Source organism: Homarus americanus, unplaced genomic scaffold, assembly GCF_018991925.1.
Source record: "Homarus americanus isolate GMGI-L3 unplaced genomic scaffold, GMGI_Hamer_2.0 scaffold22250, whole genome shotgun sequence".
NCBI classification, from domain to species: domain Eukaryota; kingdom Metazoa; phylum Arthropoda; class Malacostraca; order Decapoda; family Nephropidae; genus Homarus; species Homarus americanus.
The window spans coordinates 6,326,382-6,349,759 of record NW_024741189.1 but is presented as its reverse complement, the minus strand read 5'-3'; the positions used below and the strand labels follow the sequence as shown (position 1 = coordinate 6,349,759).

At 43.4% G+C, this 23,378-nt stretch overlaps 1 protein-coding gene across 1 annotated transcript in view; it reads right to left on the bottom strand.

The window, feature by feature from the left end:
- The window catches only part of LOC121875706 (troponin C-like), a 108,583-nt gene extending 85,764 nt beyond the window's left edge, over positions 1–22,819 (bottom strand). Inside the window, exon 1 of the mRNA XM_042380344.1 lies at positions 22,344–22,819. Coding sequence (XP_042236278.1) covers positions 22,344–22,346 — 3 coding nt within the window. The 5' untranslated portion in view covers positions 22,347–22,819. The remainder of the gene's footprint in view (positions 1–22,343) is intronic.
- Positions 22,820–23,378: the final 559 nt, after the last annotated feature.

The following is a 23,378-nucleotide window of genomic DNA, read 5'->3' as shown; positions in this document are numbered from 1 at the left end:
CATAAGTTTGCGAAGTGTGCACTGGACCACCATTTTCTTCTCTTGGAAAGTATCAGCTTTGATCTGAGACTGAGGGTTGTTCTACCAGACAGTGAGAACAGCACGTTTACTCTTGACGAGTACTTCGATTTCTGGGTCGTTTTCATGAAACCAATCCTGGTGTTTTCCTTTGATCAGGCCAAATGTCTCGTTGCAGGTTTTTGTAAAGACAGCTTTAATGGGACCCCATTCGGCATTGAGATTTTGGTTGTTTGTTGTTGGGTTGCTTATCAGCCCATCATTGAACTGATCTCGGAAGGCATGTGCTACCGCTGCATCCTCCAATCGCTTGGTGTTAAAGCCTCTTCTGGAGGGTTGTTGCCTTCGCCGTTTTGGGACGACGTGGAGGGAGAGGTTGGCTCTGACGAGTCGATGATCTGCATCACAGTAGTCTGAGGTACATATGGCTTGGGTGATGAGGACATCTCGGCGATTTCTTTCTCTGGCAATGTTGTAGTCAATGAGATGCCAATGTTTGGATCGTGGGTGTTGCCACAAACCCTTAACTTGTCTGTCTGCTTAAACAGGATATTGATGATAGTGAGGTTGTGTACAGCACACTTGCTGGGGAGGAGTTGGCCGTTGGGATTAAACTTGTCTACTCCGTTTCTCCCTATGATTCCATGCCATCTGTCAGCATCGCTGCGAGCTCTGGCATTGAAATCACCTAGGAGCACAATCTTATCTTCTCTGGGGATTGAGGTTAGCACTCAGTCATGGTCGGCCTAAATGGCCACATTGATGTCATCCTCTGCATCCAGTATTGGGTCGTATGCAGTGATGAAGAAGGCATGAAGTGAGTGATTCTGTGGGACTCGGAGCGTCATGAGGCGCTCGTTGATCCCAACAGGCAATTCATTTAGTCAATGTAGAATGGATTGGCGAATGGCAAAGCCAACTCCGTAAATGCGGTTTCTCTCCACAGCAGGCTTACCCTTCCAGAAGAAGGTATAGCCGGAACCCCGTTTTGTGAGTCGATCCTCGTCTGGGAGCTGGGACTCCCTAATGGCTGCTATGTCCATGGTATACCTAGCTAGCTCTTTTGTCCCAAGGGCGGTTCTTCTTCCAGGAAGCTCATTTGTGCCAGTATCCAGAAGGGTCCTGACATTCCATGCAGCGACCATAAGAAAATGTATAGTTTGTTTTTTGCTTTGATCTGTGATTGTGGTTGTGATTGTTTTCGACCGCATAAGGATGACCTTACTTGGTGCGGTTGCTTAGTCAGGTTGGTTCTTTAAGCAGGTTATGTTTAGGATACATTTTCTAGTCCCCTATCCATGTGGAGTGAGCAGAGTGGCTTCTCGAAAGGACTGCTCAGTCTCACAGACAGGACCGGATTGCACTACTGCCTAAATCCCAGTGCATAAATGACCATCTTAACTTTGCCGCCCATGTGCAGAGTTGTGACAAGAGACTCACGGTAGTCATCTATGCTTGACCCCGTCACCACTCGCCTGTCGCAGTAGGACTTTTGGAGGTATACAGTAGTTGGTTTGATGATGATGGGAGGTATGATGAGCTGGATGATGGCTGCGCGTGAGTTGATTTATGTGGTGAGGCAGGAGCGCAGGCTGCAACCTCACATCTTAGCTCTCCCTTTTCCTGATCCAGTGGTGCAAGCAGTTGCAACGACTGGGGAGAGAGTTGCAATGGACTGCCGATAGCCCAGTTTGATGGGTTTCGCCTTGGTAGCCTGTCCATCATGTATTGTCTTCATCTGCCGGTGAAGTTGTTGGATTCTCATGTTGGTCACCTCTTCCGCCTATACCGCTGTTGCACACATACACTTACTCACACACAGACACACACACACACACGCTCACACACACACACACACACACACACACACACACACACACACACACACACACACACACACACACACACATACACACACACACACACACATACATACACACACACACACACACACACACACACACACACACACACACACACACACACACACACACACACACACACACACACACACACACACACACACACACACACGACTTCCTGCCTACATAATCCCTAAAAACACAAAAAATCCTTTCATTATTTTCGGAATATTTAATATCTTATGTTTATGTTAACTTGGTGTTGTTATTAGGTAGAATGTTCCGTGGTATTTTTGTCATGTCTATAGACACCATTACTACAGGTGTTAGTTGTTAATGGAATTTGCAGACACTACTTGTTTATCGATTTTCTGAGGCACATATTATACAAAAATGCTTCTTGTGGCCTTACTTGTCTGAGGAAATCGGACCGAAAGACAGAGAGAGAGGATTTTTAAGGCGTTGTGATCATTACTGTAACCAACAAGTTAATGGGACTTCGTAAAACAAAGCTTATAAGCATAACTGATGTCAACAATACTAAAAAAAAAAATCTTACATTTTTATATTCTCGTGAAAATATATATTTTGACAGTGTAGAAAATTGGATTATTGATAATTTTAACTAATGAATATTTTTGTAAGTTGTGGGAATAGAGACTGAAGGTTGTAGCTAAGATGAAGTGAGGGCCCTGGAGTAATCATTTTCTCTCAACATTTTGGACATCACACGAATATTTACCGGCATTTATATTACACCAATAACCCTCTGGCGAGTTCCCGCTTACGGCAATATACATAAACTCAGATCATGATGATCCACTGAAAACCCAGGAATTATACTTAGAAAATACTCATGAGTATTCCGCTTGCATCGAGTTGCTTTATGAATCCAACGAAGGATCAGGAAGGTTCAGAGAGGATTAGAGAGGATCAGAGAAGGGATCAGGAAGTATCAGGATATCGTCAGTGGAATCTGTTATGGATTGGATTTCGTTGAGCGATTTGTCTGGAATTCTTATAGTGGGAGAGGTGGAAACATGAGACGGACAGGTGATGGGACATTTGATCACCTCCTCACCGGAGCGTGTTGTTGTTGTTGACAGAGAGGACAGGGGGATGGAGGGAAACTGAGAAAGGGAGAAAAAGAATGACGGTGGAATAGATAGACTGATAGAGAGAGAGAGAGAGAGAGAGAGAGAGAGAGAGAGCAATGTAGTCACACACACACAAGGGAAGGAGAAAAATTCGTGTAGATGTACGCGTAGATACAAACATCAAAGCATATTTATAATCTGATTTTGACCTTGAGGCAGCAGCATTGACAGCCCTTGGAAAGATATATAGCAGCACTCCTGTGTGTTTACAAGGATTTGGTCTTTTTAATGTCGACACTGGTGAGGAGGAAGAGTACCCCAGTATGTTTTTATCTGTCTCTATTGTAGTCAACAGCTGATTGTACCAAGAAGCTTTAGAGAGATGTAGGAGTGTTGTTATACGTCCTATTCATCCATTTGTTCATTCTTCTGTTGATCTGTCCTTTTTTGTTCATCCGCCCGTCTGTCTTTTTTGTTTATCCACCTGTCCGTCCTTCATTTTGTACAATCGTCCATCCTGCTTTTTGCTCATCCGTCGTCTGTCCATCTTTTTGTTCGTCCGTCCTTCCTTCCGTGATAGACTTAGGTTTCCTTTTCGCGTGTGTTGCTGTCAATATCGGTGTGAAAGAGAGAGATAAAGAAAGGTTGTTGCTAAGGAGTGTTGCTTAAGTGTTTCTGGGTTAGTCATTTTCTGTCAAGAGGAAGAGGAGGGACGTCATCTCCAGAGTCTCTTGTTTACGATATGTTAATGTAAGAGACAGAAAACCCCGCAGAAAGCCTATACGATTGTTTATTTACTATTCGACACTTTCTGTTAATAGAATCGGAGCACTAGAAAGCAAAAGATGTAGAGTCGAGTGTTGTTGGAAGGACACCAAAATAGGGCGGCCGATTAATTCAGGGCAGGATGCAAACGCACTACAGGAGGATTTAAATAAACTGCAGGAGTGGTCAGAAAATGGCAAATGAAATTCAACACCAGCAAGTGCAGCGTACTTAATATTGGAAGAACAAATACTGTCACTGTTTACAGCCTTAACAACATCAACCTAGAGAAGTCGACTTGTGAAAGAGACTTGGGGGTACTTGTAAGCCCGGACCTACGGCCTAGAAAACAGTGAGTTAATGTTCGAAATAAGGCAGAGTATTATGTTTTATATCTAGAAGTGTTAGTAATAAGAATGCGGAGGTCATATTGCAACTATATCTTGCGCTAGTCAGGCCGCACCTCGAATATGCTGTTTAGTTCTGGTGTCCTTTTTATAGAATGGACATCAATTCTCTGGAATCGGTGCAGCGAAGAATGGCGAAAATGATTCCGGGACTTAGAAATCTTCCATATCACGATAGGTTAAAGAAACTAAACTTACATTCCCTAGAAAGACGAAGAGTGCTGAGAGATATGATAGAAGCATTTAAGTGGGTGAAAGGAATCAGTAAAGGGGATATAGATAAAGTTCTTATAATATTGGAGCAGTATAGGACTCGAGCAATGGATTTAAGTTGGATAAGTTTAGGTTTAGGAGGGAGATAGGAAGAAACTGGTTCACAAATAGGGTGGTAGGCGAGTGGAACAAGCTTAGCATCTTTGTGGTAAGTGTTATGACGCTGGAAAGTTTTAAAAGAAGGCTAGATAGATTCATGGATGATAGAGGGTGGTAGTAACTCTCGACAGGAGCTGCTATGCACACGCCAACCGGTCTATTGCAGACTCCGTATTTTCTTATGTTCTTATGTTAACTACCTCACAACAGATGCTAAGGTTAGGATTGAGTTACATTAATATAGGTTTTACATTATTTCACCACACGTGCTCCCAGAAGTCTTTGAATAATATGATAAAATTCACCAGACAATTTACCATTATCTTTCTAAGCTGGTGATTGCAACATGACTTTAACTATTTTCATGATGTTTACACGTGCAGCTTCACCTTGCCTGCTGTCTGCTGCCTAGAAGTGCATCCTGTACCCCTTATATAGAGTCGCTGGACCAGGCAACTAGTTACTTGGGTTTTCTGAGTTCATCTTAAGTCCGTCCATTGACCTAGATCCCCTCTTCTTATACCGTCTGACGTCACCTTCTGTCTGTCTCTGTCGGCCGTGCGTGAAGGCGATGATGAGAGGCGAAGGGTGATCCTGAACGTGTTGACGAATGCCTGGATGTTCGAATGAGAGTCTAATTGACTTGGTAAGAGACGCCATAATTCCATTCCCCTAACCTCTTTGAACTTGACGCGGTCAATTACAGCTTCGTATCATCTAAACCGAGGTTTCGTTAAAGTGAAAAACCCAGATACCCAAAACAAGATTATGTAAACAAATGCCGATAAGATAGTAGAGTGTAGGCAGCTATCAAACAGGGAGGTACTACCACTTGGGAAGATATTGGAAGTATAATGTGTTGTCTAATGGTAGACCCTGCTGCCATATGGCATTACATAAATTGTGACCAATTCCCAGGTTACTAATCTGGCTCCCTGCCTCATTTACACACAATTGTAGAGTCTCACTTGTTTATCTTACTATTGACAACACAACATATATATCGTTTCTCACTCTTCATCTGTTATATTTTTTTTCCATTTATGTATTTATTTATGGTTTAATTTATTTTGTCCTCGACTCCAGGCCCCGATGTCAGTCGGTGACTTATGTCCGGATGGGCTAATTTCCCAATAATAATAATAAACAAAAAACGACTCCTAAACGTCTTCCTCTGGGAAGATTCATTGACCAAGAGGTAAACGAGATTACGAGATCGTTCCCATATATGTTGCAACCCTCCTTCTTGTTATTATGTTGGTGGAAAGAAGTGGGGGAGCAGGGAGCGACTAGAAAAGGATGAATACAATTTGAGAGAAAAGGAGAGAAAGAGAAAGATAGAGACAGACAGTCAGTCAGACAGACACAGACAGACAGAAAGGGAGAATGTAGCGTATCTCTCTTCTAAGCTCAGCACATGGCCCCAGTAATATGTAGTGTAACTAGTTGCCTTCGACAATAAACACTAATAACATGTTTGGAAGGGTTGTAACGTAAGAAAGATAAATTAAGCAAAGAAGCGATATTAGGCAGAATATATCGTCAACAAGGGAGGACATTAGTGAGCGAAAACGATACGTGAAGATATTTGTTTTTATTTTCGGGGAAGGGAGTGAAGGGGGTGATATGATGGGTGTGTCAAAGGATGATGGGAATGGTTGCGGTGAAATGCTGGTGGTGGATTGGTGATGAACTGATGTTACGCTGGTGATAAACGGTAATGGACTGGTTATGTGCTGATAATAAAATGGTGATGGGCTGTTGATGGACTGGTGGTGGACTGGTGATAGGAATTGTGTGGCATAAAGGTCTCCGCGGTAAATATATTATAAGGATGCATGGCCACTTGGCAGCCAAAAAAATAACAGTTTTTGAAGAGATTCGCATGACAGTATACAATGAGATATGTATGACAGTACGTAGAGATATACGCATGACAGTGTTGAATGTGTTACGCATGACTACATTTTGAAAGGTATGCATGACAGTTTGCAAAGAGACACACACGAAATAACCCATGTTGGGTAAGCATTAATAAGTATCTAAGGTCATTCCTACTTACTGCAAAACTCGATACAAAGATACAAAAAAAACACACACACACACACACACACACACACGCACACTACTACTACTTTGCTGTCACTCGGAATCGAGTATGACGATCATCCAGCTATGGTAAAATGATGTGTTATGAGGGATGTCACCGAGGTTGGTGAGTTTTGAGGTGACTGAAGAGCCCGATACGGGACCGGCGACATCGTCCACATTCGTTATACATATGGAGGGCTCCATCTACTGTGGGAGGGGCGGTGGCATCGTCCTTCCGACGTTGGCGCTTATCTGCCTCAGTTTGCAGTCGGGCTAACTCGAAAGTATTGACACCTTCCCGTGTGGCGCTCCTCCAAGCGTTACGATGTGGAGTAATCGACTCCCAGGTGAGAGGGTCGATTTAGCACCTTTTCAGGTTTATCCTAAGACTATCCCTATATCTTTTCAATTGCCCGACAGCGTTACGTTTACTATTCGTTAGGTGACTGTAAAGTTGCTGCTTTGTCAGTCTACTGTCGTCCATGCGGGTAACATGGCCAGTTCAACGTAGTTGTTCATGGATAATGGTAACCTCGATGCTCCTACAGTTGGTTTCAGCAAGAATGCTGGCATTTGTTCTCTTGTCTTCCCAGCGAACTCGGAGGATAGAACGCAGACTACGTTGGTGAAAATATTCAAGTGCCTTGAGGTGCCTCCTGTATGTGACCCATGTTTCACTGCCATATAGTAGGGTGGGCAGGACCACTGCTCAATTAACGTGCAACTTTGTGGATAATTTCAGCTCCCTACATCTGAAGACACGATTTCGGAGTCCGCCCAAGGCGTGAGATGCACACCTGATCCAATGCTGAATTTCTGCGGTGGTGGACAGGTGGGAGCCGAGATACCGAAAGTGGGCAACATTAGAGACTGTAGTACCGTTAAGCTGGATGGGTGGAGGAGGTGTGTCTGAACCAGGGGCAGGTTGAAAAAGAATCGGAGTTTTTCGTACATTCACCTCAAGGCCGAAGTGTGCATACGCGTCTGCAAAGGTGTTCAGGATCTTCTCTAGGTCGTGTTCAGTGTGAGCAACAGGGGTGAGGTCGTCTGCATACCGAAGTTCAGTAATGGAAGCTGCCGACACCTTTGTAAGTCTTGCCTGGAGTCGTCTTATGTTGAAAAGACCCCCATTTACCCGGTACTCGATGTTCACCCAGCTGGCTAAATTGGCACGAGTAACGAAGGCAGCAGCCAAGAAGATGGAAAAGAGAGTTGGTGCCAGTACACACCCTTATTTAACCCCTGTTTGGATGGGAAGAATTCAGACTGGGTGCCGTTGTACAGGACACTTCCTTTCATGCCATCGTTGGAGTTGCCTCACTATAGCCATGAATTTTGGTCGGCAGCCAAAACGGCTGAGGGTCCACCAGAGGATTTCCCTGTTGGCCGAGTCGAAGGCCTTGGTTGGGTCGATGAAAGCCATGTACAGGACACGACGCTGTTCTCTTCACTTTTCCTGTATCTGGTGGGCAGCAAATACCATGTCAGTGGTGCTACGTGATGGTCTATAACCACATTGAGATTCTAGGAGGAAGTTTTCCGCCTCAGGAAGAAGTCTGTTTAGGACTATGGTGAGCAGCAAGATCCCACGGTAGTTGCCACAATCTGACCGGTCCCACTTGTTCTTATAAATATTGACAAAGGAGGCATCTTTAAGAGCTTGGGGAATTTCCTCCTTTTCCCATATATTCTCTAGGTCCTAGAGAATATATGGGAAAAGGAGGAAATCCCCCAAGCTCCGAGAGTCGGAGAGAGTGGAGACGGCTGGTAAATAGAGGTCCTCCTACTTTATACACCCCGGCTGGGATTCCATCAGGACCTCAGGCTTTGTTATTTTTCATCTGTTTGATGGCAGTAGCTGGTAGCTGAGGTCGGTCAGCTCTGGATGCTGAGGGACCTGCTGGGTAGTCAGGGCATCCACTTCGGTGTTTTGGTTGAGCAATGAATGGTAGTCCTTCCAGCGCTGAAGGAGGCCTTCGTCGTCTTTAATTATGTGGTTAACATCAGATGAGCGAAGGGGGTCTGTGCCACGAGTGACTGGCCCATAAAATGTTTTAGTGGAAATGAAAAATTCGCGCATATTGTGCTGATCTGCAAGTTTTTGTACTTCGTATGCTTTATTTTTAAACCAGTCGTTCTTTAGATTGCGAAGTTCCCGCTGGTCTACCGCTTTCTTCTTTCGGAAAGTATCAGCTTTGGTCCGAGACTGAGGGCTGTTCTGCCAGTCAGTAAAAGCAGTACGTTTATCATCGATTTTACTTTGATTGCCGCATCATTTTCATCAAACCAGTCCTGGTGTATTCTTTTGAACTGGCCGAGGGTCTTTCTGCAGATCTTTGTCATAACAGTATTAAGAGTATCGCATTCGGCACTGGGATTCACGTTGTTTGCTGCTGGGTTGTTTAAAAGCCCAAGTTCGAGCTACTCTCTGAAAGTATGTGCTAATGCTGGATCCTCCAGACGCTTAGTATTAAAACCTCTTCTGGAGGCTTGCTGCCTTCACCGTTTTGGGGCAAAGTGAAGTGAGAGCTTGGATCTGAAAAGTCGATGATCAGTGCCATAGTGGTCTGAGCCACGCATGGCACGGGTGATGAGGACATCTCGGCTATCTCTTTCTCTGACAATGATGTAGTCAATGAGATGCTAGTGTTTAGATCGTGGGTGTTGCCACGATCCCCTGGACTTGTCGGCCTGCCTGTACAAGGTATTGGTGATTGTTAGGTTGTGAGCAGAACACTTGGGATTACACTTGCCTAGTCCATTTCTCCCTATGGTTTCCTGCCAAATGTTAGCATCTCTGCCAACTCTGGCATTGAAGTCGCCAAGGAGCAAAACCTTGTCTTCTCTGAGGATAGAGGTTAACACTCTGTCGAGGTCGGCATAAAAGGCCTCCTTGATGTCATCCTCTGTATCCAGTGTTGGTGCATATGCACTGATGAAGAAGGCATGACGTGAGTGATTCAGTGGGACTCGAAGCGTCATGAGGCGCTCGTTGATCCCAATAGGCATTTCAGTTAGCCTGTGTAGGAAGCGTTGGCAGATGGCAAAACCAATTCCATAAATGCAGTTTCTCTCCGCAGCAGGCTTACTCTTCCAGAAGAGGGTGTAGCCAGACCCCTGTTCTGTGAATTGGCCTTCATCTGGGAGCCGTGATTCACTGATGGCTGCTATGTGATGTTATACCTAGTCACAAGGGCAGTTCTTCTTTCAATATGCGCATTTGTGCCAATATCCAGAATGGTCTGACATTCCAGGCAGCGACCATAAGAGGTTGTATGGTTTGTTTTTGTTTGGATCTATGATTTTGATTGTGTCTTCGACCCCATAAGGATGACCATACTGGGTGCAGTTGCCCAGTCAGGTTGGGTCTTAGGCGAGACTATGTTTAGGGCACCTTTTCTAGCCCCCTCCCTGTGTGGGGTGAGCAGAGTGGCTCCTCGTAAGGGCTGCTCAGTCACACAGACAGGACCGGATTGCACTGCTGCTTACATCCCAGTGCATAAACGACCATCTTATCTGTGCCACCCATATGCAGACTTGTGACTAGAGACTCCCGGCAGTCATCTCTGCCTGTTCCCGTCGCCACTCGTCTGTTGCCATAGGACTTTTAGGGGGTATAAGGGGTTTGATGATGCTGAGTGGTATGATGAGCTGGGTGATGGCTGCGCGTGAGTTGTTTTATGTGGTGAGGCAGGAGCGCAGACTGCAACCACACATTTTGGCTCTGCCTTTTCCTGATCCAGTGGTGCAAGTGTTGCAACGTCTGGGGAGAGGGAGAGTTGCAATGGACGGCCGATAGCCCAGTTAGTTGGGTTTCTCCTTAGTAGCCTGTCCATCAGTCATTGCCTTCCTCCGCCGGTGTAGTCGTTGGGTTTCCATGGTGGTCACCTCTTCCACCTACACCGCCGTTGGGGTCTTGTTGGAGCTCTGTAAGCATGTCTGCCTGATGCGGGGCTCCACCGCAGATTTTTCGTTCGGGGTTTACTTCTGTAACCTTATACCTGCCGAGATTAATCCTCAAGGCAGCGGGGCGGTGGTTGGTAGGTGCCAAGACGTGCCCACATGCCAGTGAGCCTATGCGCCATCCCTCTGGGCCCACTGCTACTCCGAGATCCCCTGCTGATCTAGCCTGGTTCCACGAGGCACCCATTTACCGTGTGTTGCCACGAAGAGGCACAGCAGGAGTCTTGATAGTGAGGAGGCTGTGTACTGGCAGGGGAAAACTTATGCAAGCTTCTCTCTGTTTGCCACGAGGGCTAGCCAGAGGGAGCAAGAAGTCTTTGCACCTTAACACTAACATAATACTGCCACACTAGACGCATTTCACCACCCTGTGTAGTGTACACGCGCACACATACACACAGTTCAAGGCCAGACCATTGGCCCCTACCCCAATCCCTCAAACCCTCCTCCCCTCCGAAATATCTGCAAGTTCTCACCAGAAGTTACAATTTTGTTTCGGTAAAGACTGGAGTCAGTGTTGAACAGTGAAGAACAGTGCTTACAGCCAGTAAAATCAACGCGAGGTGGAGAATCGGATCTCCGCGCCTGACTGTGAGGTCCCACTACATCACACATCAGTAAAGGAGGTCCTGTGACACTAGACCACCGGTGTCCTCATGACACTTGACGTCACGTAATGACTGAGTTGTTACAACACCATGTCAAGTCCCTCAAAACTCCATCTGTGAGGGAGTTCCTGCACTATGTGAGGTCCCTCACAACATCATTAGTGAGGAAGTTAGTGAACCACGTGAGGTCCCTCATAACATCATTAGTGAGGAATTTACTGAACCACGTGAGGTCCCTCATAACATCATTAGTGAGGAAGTTACTAAAGCGCGTAAGGTCCCTCATAACATCATTAGCGAGGAAGTTACTGAACCACGTGAGGTCCCTCATAATACCACCAGTGAGGGAGTTACTGCACCATGCAGAGATACCATTTCAATAGCAGAAGGAATTGACGTTCCACACAAAAGGTCTCAGAAACACTCGATCAGATCCCACGTGTCTCGCCTTCAGCAAACTATTAGAAAAACCAATCTGAAATGGTCATACACAGCAAAAGTCGGTATTGGATTTTTCATTTTCAGGTGGGTCTTGAGGCGACGAGACAAGGGTTGGGTAGAGGGGTGAAACGATGAGCACCGAGCCTTCTGCCTTTGACGGTCGACGCCCTTTTAACCTCAAGATATAGCTTCAGGGTATATCTCTTTCTTGCTTCCTGCTTGGTGATGTTAAGTTGCTGGGGAGCCGAAGGAGGTCACAGTTGGCAGTTTTTATCCCAGGTCTGGTTAGGTTAGGTTGTTAGGTTTTAGATAATATTAGGAAAGCTTTGTTTTATTGGTTAGGTTAGATTGCTAGGATTGATTTGGTTAGTTAATGCTAGGTAATGTTATGTTAAATTAGAATAGGTTAGTTTAGATTATATTAGATTAGGCTAGGTGACGCTAGTTAAGGTTGAAATATAGTAATATTAGATTGTTTAGGATAAATAATTTAAGGTTAGAATAGGTTAGTTTAGGATAGGTTAAGTTAGTTTAGGTTAGGTTAGGTTAGGAACATAAGAATGGAGGAAACTGCAGCGGGTCTATTGGCCTATACTGGGCAGTCCCATTTACACCCAGCCCCTATTGCCCATATATCCATCCAACCTATGTTTGAAGCTATTCAGCGTATTCGAGTTAACGATGATGTTTGGTAACTTGTTCCACTCGTCCACTACTCTATTTCCAAACCAATGTTTACCTATTTCGCGCCTAAATCTAAATTTATAGAATTTAAAACCATTGATACGAGTTTGCTCCTGGTTGGATAGTTTGAGTACCTTTGTAATGTCCCCTTTGTTTATCCCTGACTTCCATTTATACACCTCTATCATCTCGCCCATCACTCTACGTCCCTCGAGGGAGTGCAAATTAAGATGCTTTAACCTGTCACTGTACTCAAGGTTCCTAATACCCGGGATTAGTCTTGTCATTATCCTCTGAATTCCTACTAGCAATTCTATATCCATTCTGTAATACGGTGAACAGAATTGAACTGTGTAAGGTATTGGCCTGTAGGGTTAAGACCGAGATAAGGAAAGCAAAGAGGAATAATGAGCTGAGGATAGCAAGGGAGGCGAAGACAGACCCCAAGGGATTCTATCAAATGTATCAAACTAAAACACGAGAAAAGAATGGGCCAATACAGTCAGATTCCGGCGAGCTAACTGATAACGACGTAGAAATGAGCAATAATCTGAATAAATATTTTTCAGCAGTTTTCACCACCGAAAATTAAACATGATACCCGAGGCACCGACTCTATTCAGAGATAGTGAAGAAAACAAATTAAGCGAGATAGTAGTGACTAGTAACGATGTTAGTTAGCAAATAGACAAACTAAAGCCTAATAAGTCGCCTGGTCCCGATGAGATATTTGCCAGAGTATTAAAGGAATGTAAGGAAGTATGCCCTTAGCAAAGTTGTTTAACATGTCCTTAAAAACAGGTGTAGTACCAGAATCCTGGAGGATAGCGAATGTAATACCGATTTTCAAGAAGAGGGATAGATCACTATCCTCTAACTACCGTCCAATCAGTCTAACATCAATTGTAGGCAAATTACTGGAAGCAATCATTTCAAACTCTCTTCGAAACCACCTAGAGAAGCACAAATTGATCAATGATTCCCAGCATGGCTTCACAAGCGGGCATTCATGTCTAACTAATCTATTAACATTTTTTTCATCAGTTTTCGAATCGGTGGACGAGGGGCACAATTATGATGTGGTATATCTCGACTTTAGCAAAGCCTTCGACAGAGTCCCCCACGAAAGACTAATAAGAAAGGTAGAAGCACATGGCATTAAAGGTAATATTCTAAAATGGATTAGGGCGTGGTTACAGGACAGGAAACAGCGAGTGAGCATTAACGGCACTAAATCCCATCGGAGCAACGTCACTAGTGGAGTTCCCCAAGGCTCAGTACTTGGACCATTATTATTTATTATATACATAAACGACATAGATATCGGCATAGACAGCAATAAGTAAATTTGCTGATGACTCTAAATTAGGACGTATAATTAAATCTGACGAGGACTTTGCAAAACTACAGGAAGATCTAAACAAAATTTTCGAATGGTCAGAAAAATGGCAGATGAAATTCAATGTGGACAAATGTAAAGTACTCAGTATAGGAGATGTAAACAGGGAAACCAGTTACCAGATGAACAACGATGCCATTGAGAAATCCGACTGCGAGAGAGATTTAGGAGTAATGATAAGTAGGAATCTTAAGCCAAGTAAACAATGTGTTTTTGCTCGTAACAAGGCGAATAAAGTACTTGGGTTCATACAAAGGAGTGTTAGTTACAAGACTAGCAAGGTCTTCTTAAGATTATATCTTGCGCTTGTGAGACCTCACCTGGATTACGCAGTGCAGTTCTGGTTACCGTATCACAGAATGGATATCGAATCCTTGGAAAGAATCCAGAAGAGAATGACAAGACTAATCCCGGGCATTAGGAACCTTGAGTACAGAGACAGGTTAAAGCATCTTAATTTGCACTCCCTCGAGAGACATAGAGCGAGGGGCGACATGATAGAGGTGTATAAATGGAAGTCGGGGATAAACATAGGGGACATTACAAAGGTACTCAAACTATCCAACCAGGAACGAACTCGTAACAATGGTTTTAAATTAGACAAATTTAGATTTAGGCGCGAAAGTGGTAAACACTGGTTTGGAAATATAGTAGTGGATGAATGGAACAAGTTACCAAATATCATCATTAACTAGAATACGCTGGATAGCTTCAAACATAGGTTGGATGCTTATATGAGCAATAGGGGTTGGGTGTAAATGGGACTGCCCAGTATGAGCCAATAGGCCCGCTGCAGTTTCCTCCATTCTTATGTTCTTATGTTCACAAGTAGCACTAGCCATTACCGACAATTTATCCCCGGGAGCTAAGTCTGCCGTGACCTTTCCTCTAGCTAAGTTAGGTTTTGGTTAAGTTAGGTTAGGTTTAGGATAAGTAGTAAGTTCTGTAGTGAGATAATTGTCAACGAATCAGTTTGACTCTTTCTTTTGAGTCTCCTTTTAAATGTGGATTTATGTATGTATCGTGTATGTGTGAGAGAGGTGAGAGAGAGAGAGAGAGAGAGAGAGAGAGAGAGAGAGAGAGAATGTGTGTGTGTGTGTGTGTGTGTGTGTGTGTGTGTGTGAAATAACATGTGTGTACATGGGTTTGTGTACGTTTATACTAACAGACATACACAGACCCGACAAATCAAGACTATTAACCCAGTACCAAACCGTGACACATCAACCTCTATATATCATTTTTTCTTACGTGTATTTTTTTCTTTGGCTTTATACGCTGTCAGGGAGATCGAGATGGATGGCTCGGTCGTTTACACGGCTAATGAACGATGATAGGGATAAATAAACTTTTTTACTTAAATTCGTTTTAATGTGTGTGAGTGTGTGTGTGTGTGTGTTTTTTTTGTATCATTGTATATGTGTGTCTGTTTTTTGGATGTCTGTATTTTTGTGTGTACTTTTATGTGTATGTGATTACAGAATCTGGTAAATACTAGCTAACAGAATGGATTAGAATTTTCATTTTCCTAACGTTAAAAACATATGTTTTTGTGTTTTCTATCGAACATTCCTCCTAAACTTGGCATTATTTTTTCGTCCATTAATTCTTATCCCATTAAATCAGCCATCAAGTTTGTGTGTGTGACGTCATCAACGTCCCATATGCCTAAGGAGAGACAAGATCCATATCTACCAATTAACGTTTTTGGCTGCGTTTCGTCTGGTCAAATTTCCGCCATTCGAGATCTGACTGATAGATGCAGTTTTTCGGTTCGTGAAGTATTTTTTTTTGTAGGAGCAGATTGAAGCAGGCGATGACTACTACTAATATTATTATTACTGCTAGTGCAGTACTAGTAGTAATACGTGGCATCCAACCTTCCCCAATAGCCACACCTTCGCCGCCATTTTATTGCCTAAAAATTAAATATCCTAATACAAAAGTAGCTACCCTAGCTGTGTTGAGTTAGTTGAGCCGCAAATCTATGCGGCATTCAGTGACTGTTGGCTCAAAGTCAATATCTGCGACTGTTGTCGGCTTTGAGGCCGACGATCTCGTTCCCCTGAGGCAAAGAAATGGAGACCTAAGCAGAGAGAAGGACAGTCGACATCTCAACCAGGCTTCAACGTGGCTTCTGGGCTGCTGCTTCTGCTTAGACATCACCTCCGTCAGTCTTGTGTAGAAGCGTCTTGCACTTGGTCCCATCCCGCCAAAGGTTGTGAACACCAGAGGTGTGAAACTGCCCTGATCTACATTCTGAATTCTCTTCGCGACGCCCTAATCTTGTCGTTCTCGTTCCTCTTGTGTGCAGCCTCATGGGACAAGTTACGGTGACATGCGGCCATGGGGTCGAATATCCTGACAGCAAAGAAGGCTCGCTGTCTCCGCATCCAGAATACTCAAGCGCTGGCGTCCAGACGGCTTCGTTAGATGTGTTGGAAATCCTTTGGTGGAGGCTCTCACTGCCTAATGGAAGGAGGGTCGATTCCACCGTGACGTCATGGCAGATTTCCTTCAGTTAATTTACTGAGATCCCTTAGTTCGTCATGCCTCATGCATACGAAGCCCCCTTTCTTACACGTGGTCAATGTCGTAGGATGAACCACACACGCATTGGGAGGGCAAACCTTCTAATGGCCTACGGTACCTTAGGGCAATAGCATCTGTGAATTCTTGTTTAGTAAGACTGAAGTCTTTTGCCCTTATCGGTAACGTTGTTAGCCAGCTCGAGGCGTCCACCTCCTGCTACTTTTTTTTCAAGTTCTCTGACAATTGCAGCATCAGTTGCTGCAGTTTATCACTTTGGGTGTGCTGTCGTTCCGTCGTAATGGACCGTCGAATCTTGTTTAATTCGTTGGTATCCACCTCACTTGCTGTATTCTGAGCTACCATGTACTCAGTGAGGGCTGCCATGAGCTTGACTGAGTTCTGATGTTCGGCGGCAGCAAGCTCCTCTGGATTAGTCCTTCCCATTCCTCTCAATCTCGGTAGTAGTGCAAGGAATGACCTTTCTGTTGGGGTTAAGTGAATGCTTTTCACTAGTGTTAGAATAAAAACGACCCTGGTGGCTTATTCCAGAGGGTTGAGGAGGGGTCCGATATCAGAGATAGCGCACATCAGGTAATTCCAGCGATGCTTGACTCCATGGATGAATGCCGCACCTATTTTTTTTTATTGGTGTCTTTGGCTCTTCTTTGTTATTTTGACCTCACTTCCGCCGAACACCTCCTTTGCCCGTTCATAGTGTTCTGGCTTCACAGTGAGGAAGAACTTCCGGCATTTGGGTGGTACCCTGATTGTGGACCACGTGATGTTACCAGGTCCCACCTCTTTTTGATGTCCTCCACTTTTCCTGCTCCTGTAGGTTCATCAGCATATGCTACTTGCTTGACCTTTGTTGTTAAATAGTTTATTGTGTTGGAGCATTGATAGGCTTATTGCGTACATTGTCAGTTGACTGTATGGTGGTATCTCCTCTTAGGGCCTTGAAGCTTGTTATATTGAGTTCTGATGGGTTTCTTTAGGTGTATTCAACATACAGTACATTGCAAAGCTTGGACACTTGATCTTGATGTTGTACAATGTAGCTTTGCGGTTGATTATGTTGAATGCACTGGAAGCGTGAACCAGCTATACAGCCTCACAATCACGCTGTACTTGCAGGTTCCTTGCAGCTGCCCAGACATCATCATTAACCACTTCCATTTTGCATTTTCCAATGATCCGTCTGGGCACTTTCCTTACCCCTATAGGCCTTCATCTGGGATTTTTATCCAGAGGGATGGGGCGGCAGGCCATCAGAGCTTGTAGGTGATGATAGCAAGAGGTTGCTAGCTTTCTTACAAGGGCGGCGGTGGCATTGCATAGATCACTGGCTGCTCCCCAAACTTGTTAGAGCTGAGGATGACTCCACCCTTCTGCATCCCTCCTGTCATTTTCTCGAAAATTACACCCTGGAATCTGATGCCTTCTGCTGCACTTGCAGGGGAGATGTTTTCCTTTAGTTGCTATAAGGTCTCTCTGTTTATTGGCAGAACACCACCAGAATGTTCCTCTGTGAGATATGTTGCCGCCGAGGATACTTTTCCCACTCGCCTCTTGTTACCAAACTTTCTGGCAACATCCTCCGTGACTTGATTTCCGTCTCCTGTGAATATTAGTCTCGCCTGCAGTTGGTTTATATTAAAATCTGGGTATTATTTCTTAATGGCTCCTGTTTATCTAAGGCACTGAAGCAACACGGCTTCCACTTTTGAAAGAATTCCCGAGCAATGAATAAATTTACCAACACTAGTGTAAAAAGATGAATATTCTTAGTTCAAACCGACTAATTGTGTGTTGTTTCAGTAAAAGAGGATTCAGAGTGAATTATTTACTCTCTCATCAGAGCTATGGATGCGTGTGTCTACGTTGATTGCAGAGTAGAATAATAAAACTGGGTAAATATTTTTCTTTTATTGAGCTTACTAATTAATGATGTTAGGCTTCAGTCTTATACAGTGTACTCAGTGGCCCCGGCAAAATTAAGAAACGCGTATCTCTCTCTCTCTCTCTCTCTCTCTCTACGTGCCTCACTGTTCTTCTCCCCCCGGGCATTACACAAGTCGGTGTCGAGGTTGACAGTGTCATGCTTTAGGCAGGAATGCGTGTCAGATTCCATTGTTTATGTCAGGAGTGAGGTGACGTAAGCACATAGCGTGGGGCCAAGTGGGCAAGACGTCCCCATATCGGGTGTGAGGTACCTTGCCAATGTCGAAATAACTTAATATAGTTTTAGACACATTAAGGACCAACAGGAAATACTTTTAGACACACTTAAACGTCTTTAAGAAATATTTTTAATACATATTTTGACGCCTTAATGACATTAGGAAAGATTAAGACATCTCGCCGTTTAGAAATACTTTAATACAGATTTAAACGCAAAGACCAATAAGAAATATTTAGAGACCTTGAGATCAGTAGAAGATATTTCTAAACTCATTTAGACACCTTATGGCTATTAGGACATACTTTTAGACATATTAAGAAGAGTAGAAAATACTTTAGACTTTCAAGAAACATCTAGACACTTTTCGCTAACTAAGAAATACTTTTAAGTACTATATCGACACCTAAAAGTACCTTAATACATCATATTATTTATCATTACTTAGTGTTTACATTAGGTACTTAACCTCAATAACTCAGGTAATTTAAATATGCGTAATAAATAAATTAAATCGCAATGAAATGAATACCAGAATTTGGGCTTCCAATGAAGATTTGTTCTCGGTACGAAATTTTTTATTCCTCAAATTTAAATAATGCTTTTTTCCCTGAGGACTGATCTTATGTTCCCTAGAATACAGTAAATTAATATCTTTGAGTGCGTTTTTATCCACATTTAATTCACAGATGCCCCTAGTGACACAAGCTAGATAATATGATTTATATTTAATACATTGATAGTCATACACTTGGCACCGATATTGGAACTGGTGTTGTCTTTTACACCAACGATGAAGACGGTGGAATAAGAGTTTAGCTGCGTGATAGGAGGTGAAAATGTGTGTTAAATTGGAAGAGTTTTAGGTTAGGTTAGATTAGGTTAAGTTAGGTAATAGGTTAAGTTAGCTTAGGCTAGGTTAGATAGTAAGTTAGGTTAGGTGGGTGCGTGCGTGCGTTTTGATCAGTGCTGGAAATATAGTGTTTTTAGGAGAGGTTACTGGTTAAAGTAATGTTCAAAAGTATCGATCTTGGTGGCTGATGGAAGTGGAGGTTGGGACTGATCTTATCACGAGAGTCTGTAACAAGAGCTAGTGTCTTGGTGGCTGGGAAGGTAATATATATATTTTTTTAATTAGTGTGGAGTGTTCTGTAAATCCTCTCTCTCTCTCTCCAAGTTGTCACAATCTTTCTCGGGTCAGTTGTACGGGCCAGCTGGCAATCAAACACTGGCTAGTTTGTTTATTGTCGCGACTGATCCCTGGCACCGTGCCCACCTTGCCCACCTACCTGTGCCCCATGACGTCACGTTGCCCATGCATCTAGTGTCACCTGGTTATGTTATTGCCTTCAAGTAATATGGGGGTTGGTATATATATATCGGGTGGGGTTTAATTTGTCTTTTGTATTAATCTCAACCCAGATGGTGAGGCACTGGAGCCAATTATTTCGTATACAGGGTGACCAATTTTTTCTCTTAAGTTTAAGGTGAAACGTCAAGGTTATTGTTCATTTTTTTTTAAGCTGTACGGAATTAAAGTCATGTCTGGGGGTAATTTGTATTCGGATAAGTAAAATTTTCTCTCTCTCTCTCTCTCTCTCTCTCTCTCTCTCTCTCTCTCTCTCTCTCTCTCTCTCATTTGCATAAGGGGATTTACTTCTTTATATTTGTTTTTGACTAATTTCTGCTACCATCAGGAGGCTGGCTGTGTATGTCCTCGTAAGTCTTTAAGTTGTAAAAGTAATTTATTGCCACAAGTAACTAACGCCTGTTAACCTGTGCTGAAGAAAAAGTGGCCTTTGAAACACTTAGATAAACATTATTTCACCACTATTTATGCGGAAACATTTGAAAATTAATTCGGGTGATGATGGCGGCCCTTAACTTGTGGCAGTTTAAAGAAAATGCAATCAAAGGGAAGCGAGCAGGCAAGGGTAGGAAATTACTGAAGAAAAAACATGGCAAGAGAGAAGCCTAAAGATGAAGATATATACGAAGAGAAAAAAAAATCGAGAAGAAACACCAAAACGAGTAAAGAGGATTAATGAAGAAAGGAGATAGTAAAAGGGAAGGTTAAGAAGAAATAGGCTATAGAGAAAAAAGACAAGGTAGAAACAAAGAGGCCAAGGTAAGATGAATAAAGGAAATAAGAGGATACAAGAAGTAGATGTCTGATTCAGAACTTTTTCTCTGCTCAAATATTTGATTATAAACAGGAAGAATTAATTCACTCCACGGGGATACACACGCACGTACACACGCACGGGAGCACACACACACACACACGGGTACCAGCATAAATGAATTTTTCTCATAACAATACATCTAGGATCAGTTTGATAGACAGGGTTTATCGCGTTTCATATAATTAATCCAGATTTAATGATTTTGGTAATTAACCTAAAAAAAAGTCCATTAATAACAATAGTCGAACGAACGCTCGTATGGCACTGTTTCCATTAGCGTGTGCGTGGAAGGGAACGCCAGACGATGATAAACGTTCAAGCTGGCGCAGTTTTAATGGTTTTGGCCACTGACCTCAAAACGTCCATCCAGCCTGCACACACAGATACGCCCCACCCTCTGAGGGGAGGTTCACTTTATTCTGTATTGTTGTTCAGTAGAGAGTAAGTCACTGGTCGAGGCCCTGGCTGAAGCATATTATCTCGTCCATGTCTTTGTTTAGCAGTCATCTTATTTATGTTTGTGCCCTAGTAATCTGTCTGTCTTTTTTCACTCTTTCACAGTTATCAAACAGGGAGGTACTATGGCCAGGGAAGATGTTAGAAGCATCATGTGTTGTCTAATGGTAGACCCTGCTGCCATATGGCATCACAGGTGTTCATCTAACTGACTTTCTGCCTCATTTACACACAATTGCAGGGTCTCAATTGTTTCTCTTACCTTAACTTCATTTCTGTATTAATTTTTGGTTCAATTTATTTTCTCTTCGTTCCCACCCCCGGCCCCGATGAGGATTGGTAACCTGTGCCCAGGTGTGTTAATCCCAGTAAAAAAAAGTCTTTCAATATCTATTTTTCAATATTGCTCTTTCTTGCTTTTTTTCCCTTTATTAGTATTCCTTCTTTATCAATATCCTTCTCTCAATCATATCTTATTCATGTACTTTTCTCTCTATCAGTCTTCGTTTCGATGTTTCTTTCTACATTCATCATCTTTTCTACCTGTGTCACACTCTCTCATTTTGTATCGTATCCGTAGTGTGACGAAATAATCACAGGCAAGTCTCATGACATCCTAAAAAAATATGATTTCCAAGAGCTAAGAGATAATTCGCCAGGTGACTTCAACACAAACATATTTTACCTATATATATGAAACTCTTCTGCTTGAGTGTCATCAGCGATATAATTCTTCGTATTTTTTATAGCGTAATTGAATATATCAGGAACTACTTAAAATATTGAATTAATTACGATTACAGTGATTAGTATTAAGCCGGGTGGTTCACTGGGCAAGGGTTCATTTGTCAGGGAGATGTTTGACCCTTGACGTACGTAAACATTAGGAGAAACAGTTAATACATCATCACAAACACATTAGTCACAGGTGAACTTGAGGTGATTTATCTTTTACTCTTTCTGGTTATAAGTTTGCATTTTTTATGGCAAGGAAGTTGTATCGATTCCTATTTGCTTTCTGTTGACGAAAGATTTTACTTGAAGAAATTTTTCGATTTGCTTAGTCTCGTTTTAGCGGTGTTGGATAATAAAGTCTCTTAGTGCGGAAAAATAAACTTGAAACATTTACATATGCTGTCAAGTCGCATGTCCTTTGTGTGTTTTGATTTGTTCAGTTGTTTATTTCGTGGTGTTGATCATTAAGGTCCATCATCGCCCTCCCTGGCGAGCAACTAAAGTCATCAAAATATCGCATCAGAAGAAGAAAAACTCTCTCCACTTACCATGTCTGGGGCGACGGGTAGTGGATCACAGAAAGTGGCGGAGGATCAAAAGCCTCAGACGGTGATGACGGAGTAGAAGTCACAGAAGATGAAGTGGAATCAAAGGTGACAAGAGTGGCTGTGAGTTAAGAGGTCACTGGGGTGGCAATGGGTCAGAGGTCACAGCAGACGTAGAAGGGTTGAGATCACACGTAGCGGCGGCAACGGCTCAAAGGTCACAGGTATAACGTAAACAATAACACAGGTGAGATGAGTCCTGTGGTCCCTGGCTCCCTGGGGGTTCCACTATGTTGAGTCTCGTACTAATGAAGGGCAGTGAAGATTCTCTCCCAGCTGAGAAAGGGAGGACGCTGAATTGCGATCCACCTTGTGGAGGGAAGAGAAGGGAAGTGGAGACTGGTGAGCTGGCAGATGAAGGGAGGGAGGGGGAAGTCGTGTAGGGGAGTGTCTGGCAGAGACTAGGTGGACTGGAGCGGCCTCAAGTGGCGGCGTTGTAGGGCGAGGGAGGGGGGGGGGAGGGAGGGACGCGCCCCGGATAGTTCTGCTATACGGGGTCTACCTCGGGGCCTTGGGGGTCTTCTCTCCGCCAATGATTACGTGAACAAAAGTTACGACAGGTTACATGCTAGGGCCATTGCCTCAGCCAATCAGATTTGTATAAATAACAGTTGCCAAACGTACGTCAAAAAGTGTTATTCGTGGTTCCTAGCTGTCCATCAACACTTACGGTACACTTAGCACTTGGTAATGCACTATACGAGTGGGTAAGGAGCGTCTCGAGGCAAGAACACTTCTCTAACTCAGCTGTTAAGGAGTTTTAAAGTGTTTAATGAATTAAGTCCGTTGCGGGTTATGGTGATGGCGTGATTCAAGCTGTCATGAAATGGGGAGGGCAGTACTGTGTCACGCCACGGGCAGAAGAAAGTTAAAAAGGGTTCCATTTAGCTCCTCATTATAGTTAAGCATCTTATGAAAAATATAAAATTAAGCCAATGTGTTTCTTGGAGGGGAGGACATTATGGCATTCGAGAGAGA